Source organism: Lolium rigidum, chromosome 1 (assembly GCF_022539505.1).
Source record: "Lolium rigidum isolate FL_2022 chromosome 1, APGP_CSIRO_Lrig_0.1, whole genome shotgun sequence".
Lineage (NCBI taxonomy): Eukaryota > Viridiplantae > Streptophyta > Magnoliopsida > Poales > Poaceae > Lolium > Lolium rigidum.
The window spans coordinates 143,051,036-143,063,928 of record NC_061508.1 but is presented as its reverse complement, the minus strand read 5'-3'; the positions used below and the strand labels follow the sequence as shown (position 1 = coordinate 143,063,928).

Below are 12,893 nucleotides of genomic sequence, written 5' to 3'. Positions count from 1 at the left end.
CCAAATCTCATTTCCCCTTGTATTCATCAAGAAGCTTGCTCTCTAGGGTTCCTTGGAAACCCTAGGTGGGCAAGAGTGGTCCAGAAGCATCCGGCCGTGGATTTGCTCCGACAAGATTGTGAAGGTTTGGAGGCTACCTCAAAGTCTACCACAAGTGAGAGAGCTATTCCTTCGTGGGATAGGCTCCGGAGAATAGGGTGAGCCTTCGTGGCGTGGAGAATCCTTCGTGGGACCTCCACCCCTCCAAACGTGACGTACCTTCTTGCAAAGGAAGGGAACACGTGAATACATCCTCATCTCCGCGTGCTATTGGTTATCTCTAACCGAACTCTTCACTTGTGTTATAACTGCCTGTGAGAGCCTTCGTGCTTGAGTTACTTGTAACCTCATATAGGTTGTTTCACGTAGTTTGCATTAGGCTCATCTTTATATTCTGCAAAGCCTAATATTGCAAAGAAAGAATTAAAATTTGTAGAAACCTATTCACTCCCCCTCTAGGTTTACCATATCTGAACTTTCACTTTCTCTCACTTAGCGAGTTTACGAAGTATCGCTACTTGTATAGCACAAAGTCTCAAGTTAATTTCTGCTCAGCAAATTGTATTTATTTGTGATTCTCCAACGCAAGACGGTGATAATAGTTTAACACCCCCCCTGTCGACCCATCATCATCACCGAGTGGTGCACACAACCGTATATTATTATAATGTGTCATTTGACTACAACCTTATTTCACTATGTTAAGTCATAAGTAATAACAACATAAGATTACAACAAACATGTATGCCATGCTAATCCTATCATTAGGCGTCCAACCTGCCTCTCATAGTCAATGGCGACGCGTGTCCAACTATGAAGGATGGACCAATTTCATTGCATCATGCTTCTAAATAAGAGTTGATATAGGACGACCTAGGTCAACTTGAACAATGTACTCCCTTCTTACCAAAATATGTTGCATATGCTTTTTGGTCAGTGTCAATCTATGTAAAGTTTGGTCAAGTGCACAAAAGTATTAACATTTGCAACATCAGATGCGAACATTATAAACATATATCTCATGATTACTATTTAACAAATGCACACAACATATAAAAGAAAGAGAGCTGAGAAAGATTTCATTATTTTCGGGGGTGGGCGATGGGTGGGTTGGGGGGAAGTTTTGCAGTTGTCTCCATACATCTATTAAGCTTAGTGGTCTTATAGGTTCGGCTATCAAACTTTAAGTTTTTATCGTGTTTGAATCAAACAAGCAAATAATTTTATCTTAGCTATGACACGTAGAATAATTACTGAGCTGAGAGAATAAAATGAAAAAAAGGTTTATCTTCTCTTAAGTAAAAGATCATCTCTTAAGAGGAAAAATGATGTGTTTTCTCCATTGTATGAAATGCCTTACCTTAGACACATGTTTTTTAATCATGCTATAATTTAAAAAGCATTGAGACAATAATTAGTGGGATTGACAATAATTATTGGGATTAGCTCTACGAGAGATAATCCATTGAACTCCGTATAACATGTTTTTTATCTTTTTAATTTTCTACAAAGAAGTCTGAATAAGAAAGTTTCTTTTTTGCGAATTATTAACCATTGTACTAGACATTGCCCTAAGATCAACCCTGAAGTCGTGCATTGAAAAAGAAAATAAAGCTGAACCATATGCGGCGGCCGGACCAGACGCGGAGGAACCCCGAGCACGACGACGCGCCTCCAGACCACGCCGCCTTTTCCCGTCGTGCCACCGAACGGCAGGTTCCGAACGTATCGCCCACAGTCCTCCACGTCTCCCGCACCAACCTTTATTGCCCATTTGCCCCCATCGCTATCCCCTTCTCCCTGCATCCATCCCCTATCGCCTCTTCCCCTAAACCCACGCCACCTTCGCCTCCTCCTCCCTCCCCCTCTCCCGAGAGACCCCAACGCACGACGACGGCGCGAGCGGCCATGAAGGTGGTGCGGGACCTCGACCTGGAGCGGTACATGGGCCGGTGGTACGAGATCGCCTGCTTCCCCTCCAGGTTCCAGCCCAAGAACGGCGCCAACACGCGCGCCACCTACACGCTCGACCCGGCCAGCGCCGGCACCGTCAAGGTCCTCAACGAGACGTGGACCGACGGCCGCCGCGGCTACATCGAGGGCACCGCCTACCGCGCCGACCCCGCCAGCGACGAGGCCAAGCTCAAGGTCAAGTTCTACGTGCCCCCTTTCCTCCCCGTCTTCCCCGTCGTCGGCGACTACTGGGTGCTCCACGTCGACGACGCCTACCAGTACGCGCTCGTCGGGCAGCCATCCAGGAACTACCTCTGGGTACGCCAGATTCTGATAACTCCGTCCAATTGCAACCCATCGACGGAAAACCAATCTAATCTCTGTTCTTTGCGTCTCCGCCATGTTCGCGTATGTGCAGATCTTGTGCAGGCAGCCGCAGATGGACGAGGGCGTGTACAACGACCTGGTGGAGAGGGCCAAGGAGGAAGGGTATGACGTCAGCAAGCTCCGCAAGACGGCGCACCCGGACCCGCCGCCGGAGACCCAGGATGCCCCCAAGGACGGCGGGATGTGGTGGATCAAGTCCCTATTTGGCAAGTAGTAGGTGTGATGCCAACCAGGCACAAAGAACGCCGCCCGTGGAGCGCCTTGGTGTCACCATTTGCCGTGTACAGTTGGATCTAGTACCGTAGTATGTTCGTCGCTCCCGCCTGCAGGAAATGTGAAGATGTTTAAACGCTGTGTTTGCTCGGCCGTTTTTTTGCTTGCTTTTGTTAACTGTAGAATCCTTTGCATAAGAGTTTGTAGGTGTGTTCTTGCGGGTGTTCTATGAGAATAAGACTGTTGATAAGTATTGCACTTGTTTTTTCAACGGAATCGCTAATGCAGTATCGAAAATTATTAATGTTCAGTTAACTATATTAGACTTGATGTTACTTTGAGAATTTGTTTTTGACAGTCATGTTACTTTAAGATTTGGGCTCTAAAGTTGTAGGGCATTGGTGCGCGCTTTTCAAGGACTCGTTTGGAAATGGGTGTGCTTTGTTTTCAAATTCCTTCATATAGATCATAAAGCATTGATCATTTTGTAATACTTAGCTCTTCTAGTGCGAAGACTATGTAATGTTCTCAGCTTTACATATTTGGTAATGTACTACCTCCATCCAAAAATAAGTGTCTTCACTTTATCTAGATTCAAATTTATCTAGGACATATTTTACTTACATATACACGTGTATCTAGAAAATGTTGAGATACTTATCTTTTAATAGGAGGGCAATGTTTGCATTTAAACCATGTATGGTGCACTAGCATCTTAAGGTCTAGTAATGTGCTACCCTCCCCTCCCTCCCGGGCTCTCTGGAGGCCCCAACTCTAAAACCTAAAGGTGGCACCGATCTGATTCCCGTGGCGGCTGCCGTCGCCGGCGGTGGCGGCCGCACCCGGCCGTCGAAGGCGGTGGGTGGTGGAGGAGGCGCACCCCCAACGGGCCGCCTTCGCGTGGAGGCGGGCGTCACCGGGGCAGCGAGGTGGTGGTGTGGAGTGGTCGGCGGCGCGGGTTCTCGAAGGGCGTCGCCGATGCACGACGGTGCGCGAGGAGGAGCGGCTGTTCTCGGCCGAGCACAAAGCAACGAGGGGAGTGGGGGTGCGGCGGTGCGATCTGGAGGCAGCGGTGCAAGATCCCGTCTTGGCCCAAGAAGGCCCAGATCGAGCCGCCCGACCACCATCACCCAAGCCGGCGCCACCGGCAGGCCTTGATGCTCGTCCCCAGCACAGGGGCAGGCGGTCAATGCACCCAGGCACTCCACCCTGGCCAGGCATCCTCCGCGCCGCCATCGCCAGACGGGAGTGGGCGTGTCGGCGCAGACGTCCTGGCACTCGCCGGAGGTGGTGGGGAGTTTGATGTGCTCTGTTGAGGGTGGTGCTGCTGGCTTGAGCAGTCGTGTGGAGGCCATGGCTTTGCAGACACGATGATGAGAAGTTGCGGTGGCGGCGGTGTGAAACTACCTGGACAGTGTGGTCTCAAACCTCGGAGGCGCGGAGACGAGCGACGATTCGGACGAAAGTCTAGCCTAACTTGTTGGGCCGGCGGCGACGGCGCCCGTGGGTGTCGTGCCCCTCCTTGGAGGCGTCGCCGAGGAGTGTCGACGTTTCATGTGCTCTCGCTTGGTTTGGTTGTTGTCTCCAGGTGAAAGCCTAGATCCATCGGATTGGCGCGATGGCGGCGTCCTCGGCATCGTTCCTCTGTTGGGAGTTTCGCGTTTGGAGACATGGCCTTGGAGGTCCTGGTGTGTTTCCTCCGGTGTTCGCCGCTCTCCGAGGTTGACTGCAGGGCGCTATGCACGCTAATGTCTACGGGTCTTCTATTCTTGTAGACAGTGTTGGGCCTCCAAGAGCAGAGGTTTGTAGAACAGCAGCAAGTTTCCCTTAAGTGGATCACCCAAGGTTTATCGATCTCAGGGAGGAAGAGGTCAAAGATATCCCTCTCAAGCAACCCCGCAACCACAAAGCAAGAAGTCTCTTGTGTCCCCAACACACCTAATAGGTGCACTAGTTCGGCGAAGAGATAGTGAAATACAGGTGGTATGAATAAATATAAGCAGTAGCAACGGCACCAGAAAAGTGCTTGCTGGCGTGTAGTTGATGGTGGTAATATTGCGGACAGTAGAGATGCAGTAAAACGAGTAAACAAGCAGCGATAGCAGTATTTAGGAACAAGGCCTAGGGATCATACTTTCACTAGTGGACACTCTCAACATTGATCACATAACAGAATAAATAGATAGATGCTAGACTCTACACTCTCTTGTTGGATGATGAACACCACTAAGCGTGTAGGATTACACGAACCCTCAATGCCGGAGTTAACAAGCTCCACAATATTCGATGTTCATGTTTAAATAACCTTAGAGTGCATGACGAGATCAACATAAGCTGATGGCGTGTAACTCACACGTTCGTTGGGAACCCCAAGAGGAAGGTATGATGCGCACGAGCAGCAAGTTTTCCCTCGAAAGAAACCAAGGTTTATCGAACCAGGAGGAGCCAAGAAGCACGTTGAAGGTTGATGGCGGCGGGATGTAGTGCGGCGCAACACCGGGGATTCCGGCGCCAACGTGGAACCTGCACAACACAACCAAAGTACTTTGCCCCAACGAAACAGTGAGGTTGTCAATCTCACCGGCTTGCTCTGTAACAAAGGATTAACCGTATTGTGTGGAAGATGATTGTTTGCGAGAGAAAACAGTAAAAACAAGTATTGCAGCAGATTTGTATTTCAGGTATTAAAGAATGGACCGGGGTCCACGGTTCACTAGAGGTGTCTCTCCCATAAGATAAAAGCATGTTGGGTGAACAAATTACAATCGGGCAATTGAAAAATAGAGAGGGCATAACAATGCACATACATGTCATGATAAGTACGAGTGAGATTTAATTGGGCATTACGACAAAGTACATAGACCGCCATCCAACCGCATCTATGCCTAAAAAGTCCACCTTCGGAGTTATCGTCCGAACCCCTCCGAGTATTAAGTTGCTAAGCAACGAGACAATTGCATTAAGTATGGTGCGTAATGAAATCAACAACTACATCCTCGGACATAGCGCCAATGTTTTATCCCTAGTGGAAACAACACAACACAACCTTAGAACTTTACGTCACTCGTCCCGAGTGTCAATGCGGGCATGAACCCACTATCGAGCATAAATACTCCCTCTTGGAGTTAAGAGTAAAAACTTGGCCGAGCCTCTACTAATAACGGAGAGCATGCAAGATCATAAACAACACATATGTAATAACTTGATAATTAACATAACATGGTATTCTCTATCCATCGGATCCCGACAAACACAACATAGAGTATTACAGATAGATGATCTTGATCATGTTAGGCAGCTCACAAGATCCAACAATGAAGCACAATGAGGAGAAGACAACCATCTAGCTACTGCTATGGACCCATAGTCCAGGGGTGAACTACTCACTCATCACTCCGGAGGCGACCATGGCGGTGTAGAGTCCTCCGGGAGATGAATCCCCTCTCCGGCAGGGTGCCGGAGGAGATCTCCAGAATCCCCCGAGATGGGATTGGCGGCGGCGTCTCTGGAAGGTTTTCCGTATCGTGGTTTTTTCGCATCAGGGGTTTCGCGACGGAGGCTTTAAGTAGGCGGAAGGGCAGAGTCGGAGGGCTGACGAGGGGCCCACACCATAGGGCGGCGCGGGCCCCCTCCGGCCGCGCGGCCCTATGGTGGCGGCGCCTCGTCGCCCCACTTCGTATCCCTTTCGGTCTTCTCGGAAGGTTCGTGGCAAAATAGGACCCCGGGTCTTGATTTCGTCCAATTCCGAGAATATTTCGTTACTAGGATTTCGAAACCAAAAACAGCGAAAACAAGCAAGCTGGCTCTTCGGCATCTCGTTAATAGGTTAGTTCCGGAAAATGCACGAATATGACATAAAGTGTGCATAAAACATGTAGGTATCATCAATAATATGGCATGGAACATAAGAAATTATCGATACGTCGAAGACGTATCGGCATCCCCAAGCTTAGTTCTGCTCGTCCCGAGCAGGGTAAAACGATAACAAAGATAATTTCGAAGTGACATGCCATCATAACCTTGATCATACTATTTGTAAACATATGTAATGAATGCAGCGATCAAAACAATGGTAATGACATGAGTAAACAAGTGAATCATAAAGCAAAGACTTTTCATGAATAGTACTTCAAGACAAGCATCAATAAGTCTTGCATAAGAGTTAACTCATAAAGCAATAAATCAAAGTAAAGGTATTGAAGAAACACAAAGGAAGATTAAGTTTCAGCGGTTGCTTTCAACTTATAACATGTATATCTCATGGATAATTGTCAACATAGAGTAATATAACAAGTGCAATATGCAAGTATGTAGGAATCAATGCATAGTTCACACAAGTGTTTGCTTCTTGAGGTGGAGAGAGATAGGTGAACTGACTCAACATAAAGGTAAAAAGAATGGTCCTTCAAAGAGGAAAGCATCGATTGCTATATTTGTGCTAGAGCTTTTATTTTGAAAACATGAAACAATTTTGTCAACGGTAGTAATAAAGCACATGAGTTATGTAAATTATATCTTACAAGTTGCAAGCCTCATGCATAGTATACTAATAGTGCCCGCACCTTGTCCTAATTAGCTTGGACTACCGGATCTTTGCAATGCACATGTTTTAACCAAGTATCACAATGGGGTACCTCCATGCCGCCTGTACAAAGGTCTAAGGAGAAAGCTCGCATTTTGGATTTCTCGCTTTTGATTATTCTCAACTTAGACATCCATACCGGGACAACATGGACAACGAGATAATGGACTCCTCTTTAATGCATAAGCATGTGGCAACAATTATTATTCTCATATGAGATTGAGGATATGTGTCCAACACCGAAACTTCCACCATGATTCATGGCTTTAGTTAGCGGCCCAATGTTCTTCTCTAACAATATGCATGCTCCAACCATTAAGGTGGTAGATCTCTCTTACTTCGGACAAGACGGACATGCATAGCAACTCACATGATATTCAACAAAGAATAGTTGATGGCGTCCCAGAAGCATGATTATCGCACAACAAGCAACTTAATAAGAGATAAAGTGCATAAGTACATATTCAATACCACAATAGTTTTTAAGCTATTTGTCCCATGAGCTATATATTGCAAAGGTAAATGATGGAATTTTAAAGGTAGCACTCAAGCAATTTACTTTGGAATGGCGGATAAATACCATGTAGTAGGTAGGTATGGTGGACACAAATGGCATAGTGGTTGGCTCAAGTATTTTGGATGCATGAGAAGTATTCCCTCTCGATACAAGGTTTAGGCTAGCAAGGTTATTTGAAAAAAACACAAGGATGAACGGTGCGAGAAAAACTCACATAAAAGACATATTGTAAACATTATAAGACTCTACACCGTCTTCCTTGTTGTTCAAAACTCAATACTAGATGTTATCTAGACTATAGAGAAACCAAATATGCAAACCAAATTAGCAAGCTCTAAGTGTTTATTCATTAATGGGTGCAAAGTATATGATGCAAGAGCTTAAACATGAGCACAACAATTGCCAAGTATCAAATTATCCAAGACATTTTAGAATTACTACATGTAGTATTTTCCAATTCCAACCATATAACAATTTAACGAAGAAGAAACTTCGCCATGAATACTATGAGTAGAGCCTAAGGACATACTTGTCCATATGCTACAACGGAGCGTGTCTCTCTCCCATAAAGTGAATGCTAGGATCCATTTTATTCAAACAAAACAAAAAACAAAAACAAACCGACGCTCCAAGCAAAGTGCATAAGATGTGACGGAATAAAAATATAGTTTCAGGGGAGGAACCCGATAATGTTGTCGATGAAGAAGGGGATGCCTTGGGCATCCCCAAGCTTAGACGCTTGAGTCTTCTTAGAATATGCAGGGGTGAACCACCGGGGCATCCCCAAGCTTAGAGCTTTCACTCTCCTTGATCATATTGCATCATACTCCTCTCTTGATCCTTGAAAACTTCCTCCACACCAAACTCGAAACAACTCATTAGAGGGTTAGTGCACAATAAAAATTAACATGTTCAGAGGTGACACAATCATTCTTAACACTTCTGGACATTGCATAAAGCTACTGGACATTAATGGATCAAAGAAATTCATCCAACATAGCAAAAGAGGCAATGCAAAATTAAAGGCAGAATCTATCAAAACAGAACAGTCCGTAAAGATGGATTTTATTAGGGCACCAGACTTGCTCAAATGAAAATGCCCAAATTGAATGAAAGTTGCGTACATATCTGAGGATCATGCACGTAAATTGGCTTAATTTTCTGAGCTACCTACAGGGAGGTAGACCCAGATTCGTGACAGCAAAGAAATGCTGGAACTGCGCGAGTAATCCAAATCTAGTACTTACTTTACTATCAAAGACTTTACTTGGCACAACAAAACTCAAAACTAAGATAAGGAGAGGTTGCTACAGTAGTAAACAACTTCCAAGACTCAAATATAAAACAAAAATACTGTAGTAAAAACATGGGTTGTCTCCCATAAGCGCTTTTCTTTAACGCCTTTCAGCTAGGCGCAGAAAGTGTATATCAAGTAACATCAAGAGACGAAGCATCAACATCATAATTTGTTCTAATAATAGAATCATAAGGTAACTTCATTCTCTTTCTAGGGAAGTGTTCCATACCTTTCTTGAGAGGAAATTGATATTTAATATTACCTTCCTTCATATCAATAGTAGCACCAACGGTTCGAAGAAAAGGTCTTCCCAATATAATGGGGCAAGATGCATTGCATTCAATATCCAAGACAACAAAATCAACGGGGACAAGGTTATTGTTAACCATAATATGAACATTATCAACTTTCCCCAAAGGTTTCTTTTTAGCATTATCAGCGAGATTAACATCCAAATAACAGTTTTTCAATGGTGGCAAGTCAAGCATATCATAGACTTTCTTAGGCATAACAGAAATACTTGCACCAAGATCACATAAAGCATTACAATCAAAATCTTTGACTCTCATTTTAATGATGGGCTCCCAACCATCCTCTAGCTTTCTAGGAATAGAAGTTTCAAGTTTTAGTTTCTCTTCTCTAGCTTTTATGAGAGCATTTGTAATATGTTTTGTGAAAGCCAAGTTTACGAGCGCTAGCATTGGGACTCTTAGCAAGTTTTTGTAAGAACTTTATAACTTCAGAGATGTGGCAATCATCAAAATCTAAATCATTACAATCTAAAGCAATGGGATTATCATCCCCAAGGTTGGAAAAAATTTCAGCGAGTTTTATCACGAGTGCGGTTTTAGCAGTTTCGGGTAATTTTGCGCGCTTTGCACTAGGAGTAGAAGCATTGCCAACACCAATTATTTTACCATTAATAGTAGGAGGTGCAGCAACATGTGAATCATTAGCATTGCTAGTGGTGGTAATAGTCCAAACTTTAGCTACATTTTCCTCTTTAGCTAGTTTTTCATTTTCTTCTCTATCCCACCTAGCTCGCAGTTCAGCCATTAATCTTATATTCTCATTAATTCTAACTTGGATGGCATTTACTGTAGTAACAATTTTATTTTCAATATCCCTATTAGGCATAACTTTCGATTTCAAAAGATCAACATCAGAGGCAAGACTATCAACCTTAGAAGCAAGAATATCAATTTTATTGAGCTTTTCCTCAACAGATTTGTTAAAGGCAGTTTGTGTACTAATAAATTCTTTAAGCATAGCTTCAAGTCCAGGGGTGTATTCCTATTATTGTTGTAAGAATTCCCATAAGAATTAGCATAACCGTTACCATTATTATAAGGATATGGCCTATAGTTATTACTAGAATTGTTCCGATAAGCATTGTTGTTGAAATTATTATTTTTAATGAAGTTTACATCAACATGTTCTTCTTGGGCAACCAATGAAGCTAATGGAACATTATTAGGATCAACATTAGTCCTATCATTCACAAGCATAGACATAATAGCATCAACCTTATCATTCAAGGAAGAGGATTCTTCAACAGAATTTACCTTCTTACCTTGTGGAGCTCTTTCCGTGTGCCATTCAGAGTAATTAACCATCATATTATCAAGAATCTTTGTTGCTTCACCAAGAGTGATGGACATAAAGGTACCTCCAGCAGCTGAATCCAATAAATTCCGCGAAGAAAAATTTAGTCCTGCATAGAAGGTTTGGATGATCATCCAAGTAGTCGGTCCATGGGTTGGGCAATTTTTAACCAGAGATTTCATTCTTTCCCAAGCTTGAGCAACATGTTCATTATCCAATTGTTTAAAATTCATTATGCTACTCCTCAAAGATATAATTTTAGCAGGGGGATAATATCTACCAATAAAAGCATCCTTGCATTTAGTCCAGGAATCAATACTATTCTTAGGCGAGAGATAGCAACCAATCTTTAGCTCTTCCTCTTAATGAGAAAGGAAACAATTTTAATTTTATAATGTCACCATCTACATCTTTATACTTTTGCATTTCACATAGTTCAACAAAATTATTGAGATGGGCAGCAGCATCATCGGAACTAACACCGAGAAAATTGCTCTCGCATAACAAGATTTAGTAAAGCGAGGTTTAATTTCAAAGAATTCCATTTGTAGTAGCGAGGTGGAGCAATAGGTGTGCATAGGAAATCATTATTATTTGTGCTAGTGAAGTCACACAACTTAGTATTTTCAGGGGTAGCCATTTTAGCAGTAGTAAATAAAACAAACTAGATGAAGTAAATGCAAGTAAACTAATTTTTTTGTGTTTTCGATATAGAGTGCAAGACAGTAAATAAAGTAAAACTAGCAACTAATTTTTTTGTGTTTTGATATAAGTGCAGCAAACAAAGTAGTAAATAAAATAAAGCAAGACAAAAACAAAGTAAAGAGGTTGAGAAGTGGAGACTCCCCTTGCAGTGTGTCTTGATCTCCCCGGCAACGGCGCCAGAAAAAGAGCTTGATGGCGTGTAACTCACACGTTCGTTGGGAACCCCAAGAGGAAGGTATGATGCGCACAGCAGCAAGTTTTCCCTCGGAAAGAAACCAAGGTTTATCGAACCAGGGAGGAGCCAAGAAGCACGTTGAAGGTTGATGGCGGCGGGATGTAGTGCGGCGCAACACCGGGGATTCCGGCGCCAACGTGGAAGTCTGCACAACACAACCAAAGTACTTTGCCCCAACGAAACAGTGAGGTTGTCAATCTCACCGGCTTGCTGTAACAAAGGATTAACCGTATTGTGTGGAAGATGATTGTTTGCGGAGAAAACGATAAAAACAAGTATTGCAGCAGATTTGTATTTCGGTATTAAAGAATGGACCGGGGTCCACAGTTCACTAGAGGTGTCTCTCCCATAAGATAAAAGCATGTTGGGTGAACAAATTACGGTCGGGCAATTGACAAATAGAGAGGGCATAACAATGCACATACATGTCATGATAAGTACAGTGAGATTTAATTGGGCATTACGACAAAGTACATAGACCGCCATCCAACTGCATCTATGCCTAAAAAGTCCACCTTCGAGGTTATCGTCCGAACCCCTCCGAGTATTAAGTTGCTAAGCAACGAGACAATTGCATTAAGTATGGTGCGTAATGTAATCAACAACTAGATCCTCGGACATAGCGCAAATGTTTTATCCCTAGTGGCAACGAGCACAACACAACCTTAGAACTTTCATCACTTCGTCCCGGTGTCAATGCGAGGCATGAACCCACTATCGAGCATAAATACTCCCTCTTGGAGTTAAGAGTAAAAACTTGGCCGGAGCCTCTACTAATAACGGAGAGCATGCAAGATCATAAACAACACATATGTAATAACTTGATAATTAACATAACATGGTATTCTCTATCCATCGGATCCCGACAAACACAACATAGAGTATTACGGATAGATGATCTTGATCATGTTAGGCAGCTCACAAGATCCAACAATGAAGCACAATGAGGAGAAGACAACCATCTAGCTACTGCTATGGACCCATAGTCCAGGGGTGAACTACTCACTCATCACTCCGGAGGCGACCATGGCGGTGTAGAGTCCTCCGGGAGATGAATCCCCTCTCCGGCAGGGTGCCGGAGGAGATCTCCGAGAATCCCCCGAGATGGGATTGGCGGCGGCGGCGTCTCCGGAAGGTTTTCCGTATCGTGGTTTTTTCGCATCGGGGGTTTCGTGACGGAGGCTTTAAGTAGGCGGAAGGGCGAGTCGGAGGGCCGACGAGGGGCCCACACCATAGGGCGGCGCGGGCCCCCCTGCGGCCGCGCGGCCCTATGGTGGCGGCGCCTCGTCGCCCCACTTCGTATCCCTTTCGGTCTTCCGGAAGGTTCGTGGCAAAATAGGACCACGGGTCTTGATTTCGT

General features: G+C 44.3%; 1 protein-coding gene across 2 annotated transcripts; it reads left to right on the top strand.

The window, feature by feature from the left end:
* The first annotated feature begins 1,853 nt into the window (after nt 1–1,853).
* On the top strand, nt 1,854–2,936 carry LOC124682504 (temperature-induced lipocalin-1-like). Of its 2 annotated transcripts, XM_047217176.1 has the most exons (3): nt 1,854–1,886; nt 1,926–2,310; nt 2,411–2,936. In XM_047217176.1, exons 2-3 carry the CDS (start codon nt 1,948–1,950, stop codon nt 2,591–2,593), a joined length of 546 nt encoding a protein of 181 aa, XP_047073132.1. In that variant the 5' UTR covers nt 1,854–1,886; nt 1,926–1,947; the 3' UTR covers nt 2,594–2,936. The 2 variants fall into 2 exon arrangements, with proteins under 2 accessions (XP_047073132.1, XP_047073131.1); XM_047217175.1 differs by lacking the exon at nt 1,854–1,886 and having other exon boundaries at nt 1,894–2,310.
* The last annotated feature ends 9,957 nt before the right edge of the window (nt 2,937–12,893 follow it).

Coding starts and splice junctions, on each gene's coding strand:
- LOC124682504 (XM_047217176.1), top strand. CDS start 1,948: ATGAAGGTGGTGCGGGACCTCGACCTGGAGCGGTACATGGGCCGGTGG. Junction 2,311..2,410: donor CATCCAGGAACTACCTCTGG/GTACGCCAGATT, acceptor GCGTATGTGCAG/ATCTTGTGCAGGCAGCCGCA.